Source organism: Anabrus simplex, chromosome 5, assembly GCF_040414725.1.
Source record: "Anabrus simplex isolate iqAnaSimp1 chromosome 5, ASM4041472v1, whole genome shotgun sequence".
Lineage (NCBI taxonomy): Eukaryota > Metazoa > Arthropoda > Insecta > Orthoptera > Tettigoniidae > Anabrus > Anabrus simplex.
Window position 1 is genome coordinate 353928093 of NC_090269.1, and position 23730 is coordinate 353951822.

The following is a 23730-nucleotide window of genomic DNA, read 5'->3' on the forward strand; positions in this document are numbered from 1 at the left end:
CTTGGTAGTCAAGCTATCGTTCCACCATGTCCAATCCATGTCATGGAATATGTCCTTAGAAGAAGAAATAGTCCTACTAGTTTATATGTGATATATTCTGAAAGAACCAACCAAGGAGCATGGAACAGTTCAATATAAAAGTATATTTCTGAAAACTATCTGGCTCCTTAGCTGAATGTAAAGCGTAGTGGCCAATTTCCAACCAGGTTGGGGATTTTAATCTTAAGTGATTAATTCTTTTGATTCGGGGTCTGGGTGTTTGTGCTGTCCTTAACATCCCTGCCACTCATACAACACACACAACATTATCCTCCTCCCCTATAACACACAGTTTCCTGTACTGGGAGATGCCACCCTTGTTGGAGGGTTTGCCTTTTAAGAGCTGTATCAGGCTAACAACAGTCATATGAAATTATCATTAGAACAACGTTTCAAAATTGCAGCTGCAGTATAATGGTTTTAAAATTCAGAGGTAAAACAACTCAGTATCAAAACTACAAACTTTTTCCTCATCCTGTCAACTCATGTCTTTCATCTTTATTAAACCTCCGTCGGTCGCACTCCAATTTCGACAAGATAAGTCGTGCGGCATCTAGGAGGCACCATTGTGTTCTTAGTTTTAAAAATACATTTCCTGTAGACATGTTTGAATATAATTGAGTTAAATAATGTTGACATTCCTTTTACTTTCCATCGTTAACAGCAAAAATAAAGTCCTGCAAGTTGTTTTATCTCGTTTCAGATATTACCAGAATACTCAATGTCATATCTCCTAGGTATTCTTTATTTCACACACAATAATATAACCAACAATAAGAACTATAGCATCATATACCATAACCTTGTTCACAGAATTTGAAGTAATAATAATGTAAAAACAGAAAAGTACAGAAAAGTACATGATGAACTGTTCATCTTTCTTTTTATTTTCCCAAGTCCAGATTTTTGAAGCATTCATGACAAATCATTCTTCCGTGCTCCAGGCAGAAATGTTTCTTACACTTCTTGCAGCTGTGCCTTGTCATAGTATTGATCCTCTTCAGTTTAGCAAGCTTACAAATGTCACATCGTTTCTTTTCAGCAAGTGGAGGAAGGGTAGTTCCAGTGGCTATTGCTTCTTTGTCTTGCTCTGCAGGTCGGTACTTTTTAAGTTGGAAACGCAGTGTCGAATGGAGACCTGTTGGATTCATGCTCCTTCGCCTAATCTCTTCTGACACCAACTGCTCAGATAGTGTTCTTGGAAACAGTCGCCTCCTACCAACATTCATTCCCAATAGCCACTACTTGATCATTTATGCCAGCTACATTGAACATAGCAAAGAAAATAACTAGTGGCCAATGTGTGGTATTTCAGGCTACGTTGTAACTCCCACACATTTTATCCACGACATCTACTCTGCCCTTTGTCCCATTGTAGCATGTCATAATTACAGGTTTGGCATTTTCTCCAGTTTCATCATAAATGGAGTCGTCATCTAAATGATGACTGGAAATGAGCAGGACGATTCTGTATCTCTTAGGAAAATAGGAGACTAAAGTGGCATGTTCTTTGAAATCAAACATTGATGACTTTACTGTTTTGTTTCACATTCGTAAGCTCAGCTGACAGACATCTATTATTCTTTCTAATGGTGCCAACATAAGATAATTTTTTCTTCTTCGACTCAACTATCAAGTTCAAGTCTGTGAACCAGTTATCCACCGTAATATCATGACCTGTGTTATAGATAGGCTGTGCCAATTGCTTAACAACATCTGGTGGTTTATTACTGATATGAAATGGCCCCTCTGGCTGTTTTCCTGGATAAATTTCCAACTTATGACAATAGGAAGTTTTGTATCCGTATATTTTTATCCCTATTTAGCTGGTTTTGATGTGATATACTGCTTAAACTGGCATCTTCCACAAAGGGCTTCAAGCTTTTCATCTATTATTACGAACGCCCCAAGGGAATAGTTCTCCTTACAGTTGCTAACAAATGACTGAAATACTTCCAGGATAGCTGCCAAATTATTTGTCTTCTTACGCTTCTCTCTTGCAACCTTGTCATCTAAACAAAAGCAACGAAGCAAAAATTTAAAATGCCTCAAATTCATAACAAGACAGAATTTTTCCACTCCATTGCCATCCGTGCCTCACAAGCCCTCCAGCATTATTTTGTTGGAATGTAAAGTACCAGCCAAATATAAATGTCCTAAGAATGCCATTATTTCAATAATATCACTCACTTCTGCATCTCTTTCTCTTCGAAAATGTCCTTTTACGTGTTCTATATTCTGATTTGTATATCGAACGACATTATGTAACATTTCGTCAGTTATAAACAATTTCCAACACCCACCTTCATCTTTTATGTGACGTTCATCACCAATAATTCCTGGCAGTTTGGTGAACAAATTATGTGGGGATGTTTTCTTTCTATGATTAGATTCAGGGTGCTTACACCATTTTGTGTTTCCATCATTCCCTGCATAAAACATGTCCCTGAGAAGAGGTTCGTCTTCCTCTCTACTTTCCTCAGTATCAGAGTTTTCTTCTCTACTCTCAGCCAGAATATCTTCAGCATCAGTATCACTGTCCTCTTCATTCTGTTGCTCTTTGTCAAAATTATCATAAGTAAGTAAAGTGTGCATTAATTTCAAATCACTAGGATTGTTTAAATCGAAAAACCGATGGTTACCGGTCATACTAAAAGCACGGAAGGTTTAGGTCGCGTGGCATCCGGTAGGTGCCAACATTCAGTATCCCAACAGCTGAAGATGACCTATTTACAGGTCGAAACCGGTACTGTCTTTTTTATGGAAAATTCTAAATTCCCATATAGGGAAATAGATATTTTTCACCAATAGAGCATGTCAAAAACATATCAGATGTAAGGCTTTTCAGACGTTTGCTCTATTAACCAGCGTTTCGTCTTAGGTCTGACACTAGACTCGCGGCACATCCCACTCTGACGAGTCTAGTGTCAGACCTAAGACGAAACGCTGGTTAATAGAGCAAACGCCTGAAAAGCCTTACATCTGATACTTTTTTTTATGTAAATAATATTGACACTATGTAAAAAAAAAAATAAGTATTGATTAGGTGGAGAACTCATGCTTCATACTTGTGTGTCCCAACACTAATGTTATCAACAATGACAACTTCTCAACTGTATTGTAAGACACTGGCAGCTATCAAGATACTGTGAGTGCAGGTTCATCAGAAGCAGGCGCTGTGAAGTAGGACGTGAAAAACTAGCGCCTTCTGGATACGGCGCGACCGACGGAGGGTTAAAAACTTTCAGTTATATGCAATCAAAATAGAAACAAGAACACAACCATCATGATTGCTTCAAAGCTATAGTGCAGAAAGATAGCATAAATTATTAACAGTCAATATAAAACTGTAATACCTATGATTAGTTGTAGAGAGTTTACTTACCCTCCTCACACACATAGCCATGAAGCTCACGACAGCGTCGGTCTACAAAATAAGGACGTCCTGAATCACTGTACAGATTTATACAGTTATGTTGAGGCTGTTGAGGAACCCTTATCCAAGGTGGATAACCAGTAGACACATTTGGAGAGAAATCCAATGGTTGACCTGTATTTTCCCATTCCCAATGGTATTCTCGCAGGTGACCACCCAACCAAAGATCATGAAATGCTGGAAAATGAATAATTCCACAGTAAAAGTACCATTTTAAAAATAGAGAACAGAAAAAAAATGAACCAAGGATAAAAATTTGTACTGAGTACTTAAAGAATTGTACCATAACATTTATGGAGATTTTTTCATATATGTCAAGTTTCAAACTAAGCTGCTATCCATTTTCTAGAGGATGCATTATACAGTACCACAACTTAACATTCACCAACTACAATAGAAAGATGTGGCTATGTACTGATACTTTATAAAATGGAAAAGATTAAGTGCTTTCACTCCTGACAATTTCTATAAATGTTCTGTAAGTATTACGTAGGCACAAACAGTTCTGTATAAACATGATGCACAACAGCACACACATCACACCGACTGACATACCCACATCCTGCAAGGCAATTTGGATGTACCGTACTCTTGATGTGTCAGCATTGTTTCCAAATTTATAATCAGAGAGAATAGAATAGATTATATTGTCATCAAACAATGTACATTGTTATAGACAAATGTCCAACTATCCATAAAAAGTATCCTCTTAAAAATCGTGTATACTGTACTATTAAACATCGTTCACTCCCGTGTAATACTGTATATACTGTACTAACTATTTTAAGCTGTAACAACAATTTATATGTAGGTGCATCATTTTTTCTTCAAATTCCTGTGCACTGTAAATGCTGTTTCCATTAGCCATCTTTTGAGAGTCTTTTGAAAGGATGTCTGTCTGTTAGGTCATCAGCCCAGAGGCTGAATTAAGAGATATGTGTGAGGTATCCTTTCAAATTATTATACTATTGTGACACTGTATTATTGCTTTACACAATTGGCCACTGGCTGCAATAAATGTTTTTATTTATAGCCAGTGGTTCACCTGCTAAGAAAATTGTACTGAATAGACCTTGAACTTCTGGCATGGCAAAGTTACAGTCTTCTTAGGGCTTATTCTGAGTCCATTCATCTCCAAAGTTCTAAGGCTGCCTCTACCTCTTCACATGTTTCACCAACAAGGACGATGTTGTCTGCATGTAGAAGTGTCCATGTTTGTTGTGGCATCAGTTGTTCTGTGAGATAGTTAATAAATATATTGAATAATATTGGGCTCAGAGCTGAACCTTGATGAACACCAACCTCAACAGGGAAACTTCTAGAGATACCAGAACTAGATTTCACCTTTGTAGAGGGACGAACGTACATGTCCTTGATAAGCCTCACATATTCCTCCAGAACATTTTGGTGTCTCAGTGCAGTTCAAATGATTTCCCTAGGAACACAGTCAAACACTTTCCCTAAATCAATGAAAACCCTGTGGAGATCCTTGTGAAGTGCACAATGTTTCTCCATCAGTATTTGGAGAGTTTGAATTGCGTCACTAGTTGAAACTCCACTTGTGAAGCCACACTGGTTCCTATGGATGTTTATCATTTTCTTGATGCATTTGGTAATGGCACGTTCCCAAATTTTTAGTGTGTATGAGGCTCTATAGCTCCTGCATTTTGCAACATCTCCCTTCTGCTTGAAGATAGGCACAAGGTAGCTTTGGCGAAATTGCTCCGGCATGGGTGCACCAGCGGAGATCTTATTAAACATCCTAGTAAGCCAATCAATTCCTTCAATACACAGAACCTTCCACAACTCAGATGGAATGTCATCAGGTTCCACTGATTTGCCGTTCTTAATTTTGACACAGCTGTCTGAACTTCAGTCGGGGTAAACATAGGCACAGGGCCCTGTGCAGGACATTGAAGAACCACCATGTCCCTTGGGAATTCTTCATTTAGCCACTCAGTGAAATATTCCTGCCAACGGTTTTTGATCCTGGCTTCTTTTGTAATTCTTTTGCCATTGATATCTTTCATGGCAATGATATCTCTGAAATGCTTTTCACACTGGGCAGCAATCTTATAGATTTGGCTCACACCTTCTGAAGTATCTAGGCATTCATAGAATCCTTGAACAGTTTCTTGTTTAGCTTTGGCCACAATCAGTTTTGCAGATTTCTTGGCTGCCTTGTATCTCAACTTGAGCTGAATCCATTCTAGGTCGTTCCTGAACTTCCACCACTATTTGAAAGCAACTTTCTTCTCCATTAGTGCCTCCTGGACTTCTTCTTTCCTTCACTTCATCTCTTTGTTGATCTTCATTCTCCCTTTTGAGACTCGCAGATATTGTCTAGCTGTCATTGTGCAGTGACTTTGAGATCTTTCCCATTGACAATCTGTGGTGGTGCCATCTTCTACATCCTGGGTAATGTACACCTTGATGTCGTCAATAAAAGTCTGAGATGTTACATTCTCCTGTAGCTTGAACCATTTGGTCTTTTGTACATGTAAGTTTGGTACAAAGCATAAAGGACGTCTGAGCTTTATCTCACCAACAAAAATCCTATGCTGTGATGCGAGAGGTTCTCCTGGTATGACTTTGCAGTCAATGAATTGTTTTAGCACATCATAGCTGCAAAGGACATAATCAATCTGTGTGCCAACAGTTTTCTCATGAGTTTTAGTCCTGTATGGAAACAAATATTGACTACTGCCAGATTATATGCCGAAGACAATTGGAAAATCATCTCTCCTTGGTCGTTTCTTTTTCCTAGTACGTGGAGTATATCCAATATATTATTAATCATATTTAGTGATTTTATTATTATTATTATTATTATTATTATTATTATTATTATTATTATTATTATTATTATTGTAGCCTCCATGGCTCAGGCGACAGCACGCTGGCCTCTTACCGCTGGATACCGTGGCTCAAATCCCGGTCACTCCATGTGAGATTTGTGCTGGACAAAGCAGAGGCAGGACAGGTTTTTTCCGGGTACTCCAGTTATCCCTGTCATATTTCATTCCAGCAACACTCTCCATTAACATTTCATTTCATCTGTCAGTCATTTATCATTGCCCCAGAGGAGTGCGACAGGCTTTGGCAGCTGGCAAATTTCCTCTTCTTGCCACTAGATGGGGCTTCATTAATTCCATTCCTGACCCAGTCAAAAGACTGGAAACAGGCTGTGGATTTTCATTTCATTATTATTATTTGCTTCACGTCACACCAACACAGATGGGTCTCACGGTGATACTGTGATAGGAAAGGCCTAGGAGTGTGAAGGAAGCTGCCATGGTCTTAATTTAGGCACAGCCCCAGCATTTGCCTGGTGTAAAAATGGGAAACCATGGAAAAACCTTCAGGGCTGCCAACAGCGGAGTTAAAACCCGCTATCTCCCAGATGCAAGTTCACAGCTGTGTGTCCATTTAGTGATTTAAACCGGGAAGGACTTGCAGTACTGTATAGTACCAGTGCGTACTACTACTGATTTTATCTTAATTATCGAAAAGGCCACCAAAATTATGGCAACATTGCACATCGAATGAAAGATAGACCTCTTAAGAATCACTCGTGCACTTAACATGTCTGTGTTGTGTGCCACTAGACTCTGAATTGGCGTAATCTTTGTATGAAGCAACAATAACTGCTCATTAGAGGTAAGTAGCATTATTAACAAGAAAGTGTACACAAACTTTTCAATGAATGAAATGTGTTTGTAAGAGTTGAAAGAAATGTCTAAAATATCAATTAATATTGTAACTTCCCATTAGCTTGATCTGGGAGGAGAAGAAATATGCTAGTACTGTACTTTACAGTAGCATTTTATGTTGTTCTATAATCTCTTTATCTTTATACTATGAAGTGAATTATTACAAAAGTTAAGTTTGACAAATGTATGAATACAACCTGCATAGATTTTTACTATGAATCTCATCAGCTACAGTGTGTTCAGAAATTGAAGCATTGTAACTTGGTACCGGTAATTAATTTTCCTCTCCAGTGGCCACAGCTTGGAGGAAGTACTGGTATTAGGCTTTAAATGCACTGTAAGAGGATGAAAAAAGGCATAGGGAACATACACACAGAGCCACTGATGCAGCTGTACCTTCTGATGAGGACTGCAAGGGAGGAAGAAGGGGGTTTCATGGACAATCTTACAAGACAGCAGTTGCACGTACAAAAAAAAAAAAAATTTCAGCTACGAACATGATAAACAGTACGATGTTCCCCTTGAAAAGGATTTCTTGCTAAGTAAAAGACCTTTAAAAAAATGCCTCAAGTCCTCTCAACATGGACTCAGGATGACCTGCAGACTGAATCCTTACTGTTTCCTGATCCAAAGTATTCCTTACTCCAGGGTAAGTCTGTCACTGAGATATCTGAGTGCTTCTTTGACAAGGAGTAAAACCCCGTGAACAGAAAAATGGGTCAGTTGTTGAAGTTAACTTCACTGAACAGACATATGTAATGTGTAGAAATAATTTTTCGCTTATTTCCTTGTAACAGTAAATTAAATGCAGCCCAATTTTATGAAGAGTTGTAAATAATACTCTACAGATATATCTTCTTTTCAAATATTATACTACCGGGTGATTCTTTTGCACCTACTAATTTTGTTTTATGCAGCCCACGTAACTGGTGGTTTTATATTGAACCCGAGTGACTTAGGCCCATAATCAATCATGATTTGATCGGTAAAATAATATGGTACATTTATTGAAATACAGAGGAGTGTATTTGAAAATATTTCGTTTAGGTAATGTCGAAATCGGAGCGAAGGAAGGACGACAGACTGGAGCCTGACGGATTAGCTCAACACGACAACTTTTAGCTACTTCACAGCAGGGAATATCATTAGTTGGCGTACAAGGAAATACAGAGTCCACAAATAAGTCTTGGTCAGAAAGAGGAAGGGGGAGAGTCGTACAAAGAAAACCCACCACATGAGTAAGACCTTGGGATATTTTTGGTAGGACGGAAATTCCATGACCTCATGGAAAATTACAGCGGCTGAGTGTACGTTCGCTAGCCTAAGTTCGAGCAGGTGGAGATTTAAATCACGTGACCGCTTGCCGGCCAATAGTAAAAATTTGATGGGAGACTCAGTGATACCATCTTAAGGAATGATGGATGAGATATTTTCGTAACTACAAAAGTATTCAGTAATAAATTAATATGAGTACGCGGATGGATGTAATGAATTTATTAGATGTCACGCATGGAAAAATAATCAATACTTATTGGCAAATTAATTAAATTGAAGGCTGAATTTCTTGGAAACCGGACAGCTTGAATCTCATTGGCTGAAAGGAGACCACGTTGTCAGAGACGCTTACGAAGGCGCGAAATGTGAGGAGCTAAATCCACCCATATCTCCTAAATCTGTGATCACCAGGAGTTCATATTTTATCCAGCAGATATGCTAGCGGAGTGGATTAATTTGATGTAAATTTTAACTTCCAATTCGGAGTGCAAGTACCGATATTAAAAATCCACCCCGTCCCTAAGGGGCATGACGTCAACGAATCCGCGGGAAAAAGGCTTCATCCATATATACGGAGCTGAATTGACGGTCGCCAGCCACTTGTCTTGAATCGTTGGAGCTGAATTGACGGTCGCCAGCACACGTGAATTGAATATCGGGAGTTGAACTGTTGGTCGCCGGTAACTTAGAATTCTACGGACGTACAGTCATTTAATGGCGCGAGCATCCGCCAGTGTTTGTAAAGTGTGATCGCGCTCAAGCAACATGTTAAATCTGGAAATAGTTAACGTAGGATAGTGTTTTTTATTTATGAATAATCAGTGACGTAAAGTAATTACCCTGCAAGAGAGTAGTATAAAATATATCACCATAAGTACGTACATAATAGACTGTGTGACGAACAGTACTTTAAGGAAGTAGTAGCCTGTACTTAGCTATACCGAACCGATGTAATGAACACGTCAAGAATGCCGTATAAATCGGGCGTATCGCGACGGGCGAAATAGTTGACACCTCGTCGTACGTGTCCAGGTCCATTGTGCGGTAGGTGGACGAAGATTAAATAGTGTAAATATATTAAATTCTTGGGTCTAGGATAGAAATTTGTTGTATCCAAATTAAAGTATACAGTGTTAACGTAGTAAATGGTGAAGGTTTGTGGTAGTCAAGATATGAGTGTAAAATAATAATGTGCCAGGAAATCTTTTGTGAAACTACGCCATCAAGGATGGAGGAGTAAAACGCAGAGAGGGGCTGGATGAAGCCTCTCGTCTGCAAAGCTGCAATGGAATACCGATAACTAAGATGAGTACTAAACTGTAAAATATATTTGGGAAATGTTATCGTGATGGGAAAAATGAGAATAATTTGGTCATACTTGGTTACCTTCTGTAACAAGATGGGTCGCTTAACGACCCCATCCTAAATTTGTAGCACGGACAGTAGTAAATCATAATAATGTAAATAATCGGGTCTTTTATGTATTCAGTTTGTTGGAGATGTAAATTTGTATATATAGTGTAGTACGTTAAGTCATGCATGCATTCATATTTCTTTGTAGTCAATAATTTTCTTTACATTTGATTTTGATTATGCTAGTTAAATAAGACCCGATATGTGCTTTTATGTTTTGTCATTTTAACGAACCATTTAATGACATGGAAGGAAAATCCAGCTTCGCCATACCAAGTGTGTTTTGTTGAAATTAATATGGTCATATTTTCAAAGTGAAGTTGTTAAATTTGTGAGATGCGATTAATATAATATTTCCAAGTAAATCATATCTGGAGTGTTTAGTGCCAGAATAAATCGACTTTGTACCAGGGGTTATGCGTTAAACATAATAAGAGTGGACTACCGTGTTACAGGCGAAAATATTATTTTTTTAAAATAATAATAATAATAATAATGTAAGGACGATGTTAAATCATCGCGGTCAGATTAATAATAATTGTCATAATAATAACTGTAATGATGTCGTTGGTTGATCAGTGGAATGTTTGTAATTGCACCGATATCTTAATATATATGTTTTGGCGCAAGTGACCGGTTCATTAATAATAATAACCTTTTAAGTGACGTGAACAATAATAATATCTTGAGTCACCTATTAATTAATAATAATAATAACCACGAGAGGGATATAATAATAATAATAACAGTAATAACCATTTGTGTTTGCATCCCGCATAATAATGATGATATTAATCAAACGTGACAGTGCCAGGAACCGTTGAATAATAATAATAATAATAATAATAATAATAATAATAATAATAATAATAATAATAATAATAATAATTTCGAGGATGATAATTTCATGAAGATTGTGACGAGCGTGGATTAAATTATTTGGTAACAACATCCCTCTATTAGTATGTTGAATAATGAGAGTGATAATATTAGAATCTTTTTTTTTTTACCGCGTTATTGTACGGTTTCCGTACGGGACGATGTTACAGTCATACTTGCGTGTTTGTTTACTTCGCTCGCGATGCGAGGGGGGGCCATGGCCACGGTATTTCCCACCGCTTCTCGTTATCTCATCTGTGGCAGTAGTCTACTGAGGCTAACTGGTGACAATTCAGATCACATGTAAATAACCTGTAAATGCTAATTCATTGGTATGGCATCAGCTGGATATCGTAAGATAGGAACCGTCCGTGGAATCCAGTTTTCGCATTTCACGAGAAACATTACCCAGTCCGAGTACCGGTCTCGGAAAAATGTATATAGCCGGAGTACATCATCTTAGTTAAATCGGGAAGCCGACCGTAACATGGGTTATGCTCGGGCTCCCGATAGAAGGAAGCTATATCCTTGAGTAACGGTTCGATTCAAATGGAATCGATCCGTAAATTATACCTCCAAAATGTCATTTTATTTCAGAAGCAACGCAGCAAGATATTGATACCACTTGCGGTATGGCAAGTGATTTATATATGTAACATGTGTGTAAATTCAAATATTGTTGCCACGTGTATCAAAGTTTTATACGTCAAATGGCGTAATAAACCGCTCCTTCTGGCAAATTATTTCAAAGGAAACCACTCTCATAATCTTTTTATTGTAGTTAGATGATGCCCTTTTTAAAGTAACAGTCACTTCCTAGTCCTATCATGGAGTCCTTAAATTCCAGTTACAATCGAGCCTTCCCCCTTTTAATTTTAAGTTGCTCCGTTCATCCCCGTGTTCTATTATGCCGTTATATTTATATTTGATGATTTAAATAATGAACCGACACCCCTGAGATAAATGCTAGTCTGGGACTCGGGAGGTGGACGGGTGCAATATGTAATGAAAACATTGGCCTTTCTGGTACGCACAGCAAAAACAAACACATATCTTTGAATTTACTGCCTAACCATAATAGGAAGACATTGTGTTGTGACAATATTAAACAATGGCAATCACGACAGCGCTCTCTAATTTATATAAAAATTAAACGTCTGCAAAACGTGAAGTGGGCATTGTGACCCCATTAAAACTATTATGTGTGCTATAATCTGCACCCATTGTGTCACAGTGCACTGTAGTATAGTTGCTAGGGGCAAGGAAAGTGGGCAGATCTTGGTGTGTGAGGTGGCAGGTTCAAATCCGGGCCGGGGATACTTTCTAATTTCTGTGTATGTAATTTTTACCTCATTGTACGTGAAATACTCTCTTTCATGCATATTTTCAGTGAATGACAATGTATGTGGCCCTATGAAGGGCTGATTTGACATCAGGGTGAGATAAATATAGAATAGAAGTAGGGTGAATCAAACTACACTGACAATGTTTAGCTATGGTAGCACCTGCTTGAAGTGATGGTCTGCTTGGTTTATGAACACCTGGGCTGCTGCTGGATAGATCTTCTAGCATTCCAAAGCATGGCCAGTGTTATTGATCTGCAAGTTTCAGTGATGAGTTGCCAGAGGTGCTTGGACTTTCTGGCACCTAAGTGTAAAGTATTTGTTTCAAATGCCCCCACAGGAAGAAGTCCAATGGTGTTAAATCTGGTGACCTGGTGGGCCAATGAACAGGTCCTCTTCTTCCTATCCTGGATGTGTCTCATTTAGATGGCGATGGATGGCTAACATCAAATGTGGTGGAGCTCCATCCTGTTGAAACCACATTGTTAAATGATCTCCAAGCAGTACATCATCTAGAAGTGGGAGTTCATGGCAGAGAAAGTGCAGGTAGCATGTGCCTATAATATGTCCCTCGAAGAAATAACAGTCCAATAAGGTGATCACCCAAGATTCCACACCATACATTCACTCCCCATTGTACCTAATAGACATTCTACTGTTTGCATGTGGCACAAACTAGCCTGTGCCCAAGTATTAAACCATCATATCGATCTAAAAAAAAAATATGAAAGATGTAGGATTTTATCTATCAGTCATATATGTTCCATTAATTGCTAGGCTAGCATCTAACCACATGCACTATGGTGGAATGGTGAGTGTGTGCTTGTATTAAGAATTACATTACATTACTCTGTCAGTTCACTATTTCATGCGCTCGTTACGTCATTGTAACCTCGTTTTAAGCATTAATTTTGCGCTTTGCTACATCCAGTCACTAGGCACGACATATTAGCATAGGAACATGGTAGACTGATGTAGATAAATTATCTAAATAATGTAGGCTAATGTTTTTTGAACAGACTATAGCAACTGTTGGGTGTGGACATAATCGCTTGCATGCTGAGCTTATGGGGTATTAGTACCACAAAGGATGCCAGTAGAGAAATATTGACCTTATGACGTTTTCACATGTTTGTTGGGCTGCATAAAAGAAAAATTAATAGGTGCAAGAGAATCACCTGGTATATGCCTATATTTTACAGTAATTACATTCTCAGGTTACTTTTCATCCAAATAAAGAACAAATATGCGTGGCTAGTGTATATAGTGGAGGCCAATGCATAGGCTACTTGGAGCCATAGGCCAATCTTCTGATGGGCTAGAAGGCATCCATTTTTATAATAGAAACCAGGTCTTTCATAGTGTACTGGCACTGCTGTGTTATCCATGCCTTAAAAGAATAGTTCTCGACTTACGCTCAAATGACTACATTTTATGCTTATAGAAGCATCCAACAGTATTTTAGTGAACTCATAGCTCACTGACACAGCGGCTACTATTTGCAGTTATGGTGAAAACATGCACCTATAGACTCTCTGAGCTCCATCAACAGCAATGAAGTACCGTAACATGCCCATAGATTCTACAGGTGGAATCTTCAGTATGTAAAGGAGTATGCCAGTCTGCAGACCAGGTCTTTCATAGTGTACTGGCACTGCTGTGTTATCAATGCCTTAAAAGAATAGTTCTTGAATTACGCTCAAATGACTACATTTTATGCTTATAGAAGCATCCAACAGTATTTTAGTGAACTCATAGCTCGCTGAAACAGCAGCTACTATTTGTAGTTATGGTGAAAACATGTACCTTAGACTCTCTGAGCTCCATCAACAGCAATGAAGTGACATGCCCATAGATTTTACAGGTGGAATCTCCAGTATGTAAAGGAGTAGGCCAGTCTGCAGATGAAGATAGCATACAAACATTGAATTGGATGAAATGTAACTGGAAGAAGTTAACACCATTCACTATCTTGGCATTTTTGTACTAAGAGTGCTCTGCCCAAATCATTAATGGACTTTAAAAAAGGTGTTCAGTTTTACCACAAAATGAGGAATCTCCTCTCATATAACCAGCACAGAGATCCTTCTCTCTTTCTCTCTCTCCCCCCCTCTCTCTCTCTGACAACTACAGTAGGTATTCGCTCTTCTGTGCAAGAAACCATTTCATCCAGGCTGTGGTTATCCTTGAAGAGACCTCTTCGACCAGTCGGCCAACATCAGCAATCATGGAGCCAAGGTACTTGAACCTTGTGACTTCTGGCAGATCCTCACCATCTACCTTAATGGTTCAGATTGTGTATGGATCTGATGTCATATATTCAACCTTCTTTTTTAGTAAGGCTCAAGCCATACTGTGCCACCTGATCACTCCATTTGTAGGTTTGCCTTGCAGATCAACCTGGGTCTCAGAGGCCAACGTGACATCGACAGTGTAGAGAAACGTCCTTGGTAAAGGATGGTGCATGTCTGCTGTTACAATATACATCAGTAGAATGAGCAGGAGAGTGACGGCGCTAAACCTTGGTGAATACCAACAGTTACGGGAAAGTCACTGGATGCTCCTGCAGCAGCCTGAACATAGCTACTTGGGTCTACATAAAGCAGTTGTACTCAGCTGAGAAGGTATTCTGAGGTCATGTGGTATGTGATCAAAAGCCTTCTCAAGGTCCAGGAAAGTGAGCTGGATCCTAAAAATCAACATAAACAATGGAAAAGAAACAAAATAGATTCAAAACAATCCACTAGCCCAGGATTTGTGGAGAAAATCACACTTATAATTTTTAAAAGTATGATAGAATTGAAACAATCAACATATGATTTCAAATCCCTTCATGATTCACATTTTACCATATATGGCTGCAAGCATATTCAGATCACAAGAATCTTACTTACTGATATTGGCTGCTGCTATACTCCAAGCTTCCTCCAAGTCTGTAATTACAGCAAGATAGCTTCCAGAAGCTCTACACGATGCCACAGCCTCAGTCCAAGTCACGAGTCGATTGTGAAGAGCATACTTCCGTCCTTTATGTGTGACCACCATGGTCTTGGGTTCTGAACCAATTGGTGCTGAAACAATCAAGATGTGAAGAATGAAATTATTGCTGTACTAAAAAACACACAAATATTAATTAACTAAATAAATATGATCAAAAGAATATATACAATAAATAAATTGCGAAGTTTGGGCTGGGAAGACTTTGGAGAAAGGAGACTAGCTGCTCGACAAAGTGGTATGTTACATATTAAAGTATTGAATAGGTGGATTAAAGAACACCTTTATTACTTTTAAACTGTAAGTGGTATGTTCCGAGCTGTCAGTGGAGAGATGGTGTGGAATAACATCAGTAGACGAATAAGTTTGAGTGGTGTCTTTAAAAGTAGGAAAGATCACGATATGAAGATAAAGTTGGAATTCAAGAGGACAAATTGGGGCAAATATTCATTTATAGGAAGGGGCATTAGGGATTGGAATAACTTACCAAGGGAGTTGTTCAACAAATTTCCAATTTCTTTGAAATCATTTAAGAAAAGGCTAGGAAAACAACAGATAGGGAATCTGCCACCTGGGCGACTGCCCTAAATACAGATCAGTAGTGACTGAAGATTGAAAGGAAGGAGATTGAATAAGTTGAGAGCAGTATTTTGACATATAAGGATAACAGATAAACACAGGAAAAGAGAAGAGGCAAAGAGATAAAGATTAATACACATAGTAAAAGGCTGAGAAGGAACAAAGGGCAAAATGAAGTTCCTAAAAGGTCAGTACGGAAAAAAACAAAAAGTGGTAAATCAAGTTATATATCGAAAGGACTATGAAGAGGACTTCATACTTAAAAGGATAAACACAGTGACAGGTAGCATGGTAAGTGCGAGCAAGAGAAACAAGGGACTAGGTCAAAAATGGAATTATAAAAGGACAAAGACAATACCAACATCATCTTGTCCATCACTGCCTTGATCACTAACAATTAATTCAGTACTTGCTTTCATCAGATATATTCTCTCTTGTCTTCATCCATCCTTAGTACTTATTTCATTTGCACACCGAGTGAACCGTATGCCTCCCCAGAAGTATATATTTATTTATCGTATGACATTTTTTTTTGCAAGTTGCTTTACATCGCACCAACACAGATAGGTCTTATAGCGATGATGGGACAGGAAAGGGCTAGGAGTGGGAAGGAAGCGGCTATGACCTTAATTAAGGTACAGCCCCAGCATTTGCTGGTGTGAAAATGGGAAACCACGGAAAACCCTCTTCAGGGCTGCCGACAGTGGGGTTCGAACCTACTATCTTCCGAATACTGGATACTGGCTGCACTTAAGCAACTGCAGCTATCGAGCTCGGTATCGTATGACTTTTGGTGCCGGGAGTGTCTGAGGACATGTTCGGCTCGCCTAGTGCAGGTCTTGTTATTTGACAACCATGGGCTACCTTCACATCAGGGTGGTGATGATGCAGGGAAAGCGTGAAACTCGGTGTTGGCACATAGCCTACTCTTATTGAATAACACCGTAGGTCTGCCCGAGGCTTAACGTCCCCATCCAATGGATGAATCACCATCAATAGTGCCATATTCCCTTCTATTTGAACATTGCAGAGAGGTTTAGAATTAAATCCAGGCCTTTTAACACACAATCTAGTGATTTGAAATTATATACAATCACCTCTCCATCCCTAACGACCAACATTCGAATAGTGGAAATTTTTCAACCAACAGGACTCAAAACGGCTAACCCTGGTGTCAGACTACATAGACTTGATGCCTTAATGAATGTGACTTCCCCAGAAGTGAAAAACGTATTACAAAATTTCTTGATTTTTCTGAAATGAGCTAGTGTCCTTCCAGATAACTGAACGTACCTTTACTGCTCTAGGTGTACTACCCCCAGTGCATAACACACTGGTGTTCAATACAGAGTTGAAACATGTTCTAACCACTTGAGAACTTCCTGTCCAGATAACTGCTCTGACCACTGATGTACAACAAAACGCCACTCTACTCTGCTAGCTAAGATGGTTGCTTAGGAGCATTAGCTTATTTTATTCAAATAAATGTAATTGCCTAGACAGATCTAAGATTATGTGGTAATTGAGGCTTTCACGGCTGGTGGTACGAAACCATGTCAGTGTTTTCCGGGCTTGTAGGCTGTGGTCCAGGAGCATGTGAATGTCCCAATGTTTCACCGAAGACTGCGTTCGCATTGTCAAGGATTCCGACTGACTTCGACAGCAGTGGAATGAAGAGGCTGTGGTAATTCCACCTCATTATATAGTGCAGGCTACGGTATGCTGCTCGCCTATTGGTCCACCATGCTAGGGTGGAGAGGCGGTCGCTTATTGACTGTTTTTCGGCCAACGGTTGAAGCATTAAAGAGCCCATGTACATCAACCTGCCTTGTTGGAGACAGGCAATTGAACACCCATTGCTTTTTCTGGTCTGCTGCGGCTATCATGTCCTCCAGGATTTAAATCTTTCAGGACTCAGGCTTTGTTTACCCGTTCAGATTCCTCCTTATGGTTGAAGTTGTTGGTGTGCTTCAGAATTTCAATGGCTTTCCTCTGTAGCCTGACATAAGACACAGTAGTTGACAGTACTTCGGTGTCTCTGTACTGTATGTCATGGCCTGTTAGCAGCGAGTGTTCAGTGACTGATGATCTACCTGCTTGTCCCAGCCGGGCGATGCTGCATTTGGTAGTGCCTATGTATACTTGGCCGCAGCTGCATGGAATCTTGTAGACAATATTATGATAATTAAAACTCATTTTTGTGTAGAGGCAAGTGTGATCTGTCTAAATATTCCAAAAGTATTACAATTATTGCTTTCCCTAGCATTGCAAAAATGTTAAAAACCATTAAAAATCCTGCAATATTTGGATGGTAGCACATTCAAGTATGGCTGTCTCCAATGTGTTAAACTGGTGATTCCAAGTGTTTAATTCTCCTCCTCCTCCTCCTCCTCCCCCTCCTCAAGCCTGCTAGGCCATCAGAAGATTGGCCGGTGGCTCCAAGTAGCCTTTGCAGTGGCCTCCACTACATGCATTAGCCATGCGTCCTGGTAGATGTTCTAGTCACCAAACTGATGAGCTCAGTTTGGCACACTGGGGCAAAATGCTGGTAAATAAGAATTAATTAGCTGGAAAATGTATTCCATTTATATAGGAATTATGAATTTACTCATTCAGGACAAATATTTTGGATTCCCTGTGGGAATCAAATACAACATATTCATAAATCACACTAGTTACCATGGGATAGAAGTCATAAGGTTATTATTACAGTATTTCTTGAAAAGAAATAGGGTAGCAATATATGCAAAATCACCACACATCCTCAATTCCTTTTTCACTCTCACAGTGTACATACTTATTTATCAAAAAAAAAAAAAAAGTGAGCTTTATTTGCAGGCTTAGAAGAAGTACTTACAGCTCTCACAAACAAATCCAAAAGTTCTGTTGCATGGCTGACCAATAAACAGTGATTCAGTTAGGTTACGCCTGTAAACATTCAGACATTTTTCTCCATCATCTTCCCAATAACTTTCAACCCACGCTGGTTTGAATTTGTTGATTTTTGAGTTGTTGGAAGATTTTTTACTATCGTCACTGTCAACAAGTGACTCTCCAGTGTATTCCCATTTCCACATTCCTCCATATTCCCGAGCACCAAGCCAGAGATCATGGAAATCTGTCAAAGAAAGGAAGTTTTATGTATTTATTGAATGTATAAGATATATAATGGTTCAACCTTTTCAATACAAGTAGAATTAGAAATGTAATGTTACATTACTTGTTGATTACAAGCGGTACTGGTTTCAACCACTGTTCCGGGTCATCATCAGCCGATCATTAAAAATATAAAAAACAATGCACAGGAAAACAGTAGGTGATGTATAAATCTTTCACCAGTTGCAGTTCATGAAGCACTATAACACTTTAGGGATTAGCACTGCATGTTGAAAGTTCCCAAAAACCTGAAGAAGTCGAGGATCAATCACATAAATGAAGCCAGAAGCAAGTTCTTGAAGAGCAGTGGAACATACTTACTGACCAGCACCGTGCTTCCAAATGTTTATGAAACTCTATGGAAAATTAAATAGTTCAAGGATCAAGCCTGCAAACGTTGCTAGGCATGAAATCGTACAACACAGTTTAATATACTTGACAATAGAAATACATATTAATGTTTGTAGAATCTCGTATGTCAGATTCTTGAAGTTTGGAGATAAAGAACAGTTGATACAAAAAACAAATGTAAAAAAAAAAAAAAAAATTAAAAAGCACAATATTAGAAGAGTTGAGAAACGCATTTACGTAGCATGTGATTTCTTGAAGATAAGAGCTCAGGCAGTTCTTGAGGTGGCATAAAGTATAAATTTAAATTTAAATGTTATAATGATCTGAACCATAAGCAATATTACAATACACAGTTCAATGTGGAAAAGAAAAAGAGAGAAAAACAAAGATGTTAATAGAAGATAAATAGGTGTGGATCAGAATATAAATAATGACTAAAGCAGGTAAAATTATGCATTATATATAGAGTAGGGTAGAATTAGATAGGAGATGATTAATAGAGTGGGAAGTGGAATGAAGACAGAATACGGAACATTATGAAATTCTTATCTTTAAATTTATTGAATGTGTTATAACAGTCAAAACAAATCATTTTAGTAAGATACTACATATCACCTCTGTAATTAGAGAGATTAAAAATGTTTAAAGTACATTATTCACTTACTTGATGGAAAGGCTGCACCAAATACTACAAGTTACACAAACATGCAGGTATCAAAAATGGTATATACATGATGTGTCAGAGTGTAAGAAACCTTGTATGGAATAAGGAAGTACCAAGGAAGTGTAAAGAGATAATGTACAAAATGTATTACGCACCCCTATTGATTTATGCAGCTGAGACCTGGATAATGACAAGTAGGGAGGAGAGTAGAATTTTAGCCAGCAAAATGAAATACCTAAGAAGTGTGAAAGGAAAGTCAAGGAAAGACAAAGTGAGAAACAATGATGTTAGAAACGAAGTTAGAATAGGAAACCTAAATGGGAGAATTGACAGGAATAAACTAAGATGGTTTGGACATGTAAAGGGCTGAATGATGGAGTTTGAGGGAAAGAGTGAGAGGGTGACTTAGGACAAGGTGGATTGATTTGATAAAGAGGAGTGCAACAAGAAGAAACCTGGACTGGGACAAAATAATGGAAGAGGAATGGTGGAAGGAGAGAGGAAGGTGGAAATGAAATGAAATGCCGTGTGGCCTCTGGAGAGGTCTGGTGCAGGTCTTTTGCTTCGACACCTGTAGGCAACCTGTGTGTCGTGATAAGGATGAAATGATCATGAAGACAGCACATGCACTCAGTCCCCATGCCAGAGGAATTAGCCAATTATGGTTAAAATTCCAAACCCTGCCAGGAATCGAACCCAAGACCCCTGTGACCAAAGGCCAACATGCTAACCATTAAGCTATGGAGCCGGTCAGGAAGGTGGAGAAGTGCCATAATTGCCCCGACCTGGCAGGAGCTGGATAAGGGCAAAGGAGAGGATGATGATGTCAGCTAAAATGTTCTCTGAACTCCTAACACCGTTAAGGATACTGTAACATGTTGGTGGGGTAAATAAATAAATACAAAAACTGGTTATGTTCTACTTCTAAAATTTATTAACTAATTACTGAAACTACACATTAACAATCACAGGCATACTGTGATCACAACTTATGCTCACAGTACATGACACACATTTACACAATTCATGGTCTCCTCTCTCTCTCTCTCTCTCTCTCTCTCTCTCTCTCTCCTCTCTCTCTCTCTCTCTCTCTCTCTCTCTCTCTCTCTCTCTCTCTCTCTCTCTCTCTCTCTCTCTCTCTCTCTCTCTCTCTCTCTCTCTCTCTCTCTCTCTCTCTCTCTCTCTCTCTCTCTCTCTCTCTCTCTCTCTCTCTCTCTCTCTCTCTCCTCTCCTCTCTCTCTCTCTCTCTCTCTCTCTCTCTCTCTCTCTCTCTCTCTCTCTCTCACTCTCTCTCTCTCTCTCTCTCTCTCTCTCTCCTCTCTCCTCTCACACACACACCACACACACACACACACACACACACACACACACACACACACACACACACACACACACACACACACACACACACACACACACACACACACACACACACACACACACACACACACACACACACACACACACACACACACACACACACACACACACACACACACACACACACACACACACACACACACACACACACACACACACACACACACACACACACACACACACACACACACACACACACACACACACACAGAGCTCATTTACACCATTTCACTAAGTCTCCATCACTAGTCTCACTCAGTGACTCAGCTACTTTATTGCAACTGTCACAGTCTACAGTTCACAGTCTGTACATGTCAGTCTGGCAGTCCAGGGTGGTATCCACCATCCACACACTCCGGTAGAACACCATTCACAGCCCCATATGGAAATCCAAAGTTCCCTTCCATGCTGCACCAGAACATGTAACATTCTCTTCCAGCAGCTGGCCCCAAGAGACACACACATGATGACAGGCACACAGAATGATTCCTCAGCTCCAACATGTGGACACTCCAACAGTTTGGTACACTCAGCTTAGGCAGTAACTCACTCGTACTGAACCCTTGACTATAGCGCTCGTGGCTCTCCTTCGCTCACTGGCTAAGCTCACACAGAACTGACCCATCTCGCACTCGTTCACTGCCTTTATAAAAGGGGGCCGACCCTTCGAGATACATCGGCCACTCAAAACTCGTGGAAACCTCCAGATATGGAAGGTTCTCGGTCTGCGGCCTCGTCGCATCTGCACCCCTTGAGGCCTCCAATGACGCAGCGGCCCATGACGGCACTTGCAGTTGTATCGGACCAATGTGCACTGGCCTTCTCCCACGAAGTTGCCTGTGCAGTGGGTGGTGAGGCTCCAGCGCATCGACGTTACATGAGGCGTGGCCATAATAGATCACTCCCCCTCCAGCCCTGCTCCACAAAACAGTGAACATAGCACAACATCTAAAACTGTTTTCACTTTTAGTAATGTTATCAAGAAGTTCAATACCTAATTTACAGCACTTTCCTAGAGTGTCAGTATCTGCCAAAATAATGGTACTAACTCATATTTTTTAATGGAATTAAATGGAATTACACTGTTTGCTACACCTAGCATTAGAAATGTGGATGTTGTAAATTCAGACGTGTAATTACTTTTAAAATCTGACAAGTACTTCTTGAGGAAATGTCTTCAAATTTACTTCATTAGCCAGTCATGGGTCGCCTTACTGAAACACTAACCAGGCAGCTGAATCATGCACTACGTATGAACACTGAGCCTAATGAAACACAGAGATTCTTCTCACTCTCTCTCTCTGACAATTAGGTATTCGTTCTACTGTGCAAGAAAATACACAGTGGAACATTACAATTCATTCAAATAGAGCAGCCCCTTGGCTGGTGAATGAAGAACATTGAAAGACATTCTATTTTGCCCAGAAGTACTTGCCAGATTTTCAAAATAATCACACCTCTGAACTAACAATGTCCACATCTCTAAAGCTAAGTGTAAAACACAGGGCAATTCTAACTAAAATTTCAAGAAGTTAGTACCCTTATCTTAGCAGATACCGACACCCCAGGAAATTATGGGAAGTTCAATTATGGGCTCTTTGTCTGGCTTCATGGCTAAATGGTTAGCATGCTGGCCTTTGGTCTAGGGGGTCCCAGGTTTGATTCCTGGTCGGGTCGGGGATTTTAATCTTCATTGGTTAATTCTGATTGCTTGGGGGCTGGGTGTGAGTCATCTTCAGCATTAGAATTCATCATAGGCAGGGCCCCCTCGTCATAGAAGCACAGGTTGCCTATACAGCGTCAACTCAAAAGTCCTACGCCAGGCCTCTTTGGAGGCCACATACCATTATTATTTTTTATTATGGGCTCCTTAAAAATTACTTTAACACATTGCTGACCGGATGCTTGAGCTTGTCACATACCCTGTGGACCGGACATTTTTCTACTAAGCATACTAGAGTGCACTTGATTATAAAAATGTACATAAATATTAAACCAGTCAAGTTTTTATCTTTAAAGTTGGTGGGTCTGCCTTTACAAAACCATCTTCAGCATCAATTACTAACCTATCATTAATGTTTACATCGTTGTCGTCGTCAGAGTCTCTTGAATAAATAAGCACACTAGGTAAATTACGGCATGTAGAGGCTTGAATATCACTTCCACTATCACTCTCACATTCAGTTTCCACTAATTCATTATCACTATATCCATTTGAACGATCATCGGCATGTAATTCTTCTAAAGTATCGTTGGCAGCTAACACCGTACTCTGCGGGTGCTCCATCTTGTCATTGACTGAACCAGCAGAAAGAAAGTCGACATTTCAAAACTAAATCAAGGAATAAAAGAGGCCGTGAATAAAAGAAAAATGGCAGATATACATCTACGATTTATTCTACTCAATGTGCAAGTCCGAAATTGTTCAATATATGGTCAAGAGATGTCACAGGAAGGCCAAAAACAATGTCGTGAATAAAACCGAGATTTCTCGGGGCCCGTCAT

General features: G+C 39.4%; 1 protein-coding gene across 1 annotated transcript in view; it reads right to left on the bottom strand.

The window, feature by feature from the left end:
- The window catches only part of LOC137501004 (C-type mannose receptor 2-like), a 96674-nt gene extending 73162 nt beyond the window's left edge, over positions 1–23512 (bottom strand). The window contains exons 1-4 of the mRNA XM_068227833.1: positions 23404–23512; positions 18532–18792; positions 14993–15169; positions 3425–3652 (exon numbers count right to left, since the gene is read on the bottom strand). Of these exons, the coding sequence (XP_068083934.1) occupies positions 3425–3652; positions 14993–15169; positions 18532–18792; positions 23404–23512 (775 nt within the window). The remainder of the gene's footprint in view (positions 1–3424; positions 3653–14992; positions 15170–18531; positions 18793–23403) is intronic.
- Positions 23513–23730: the final 218 nt, after the last annotated feature.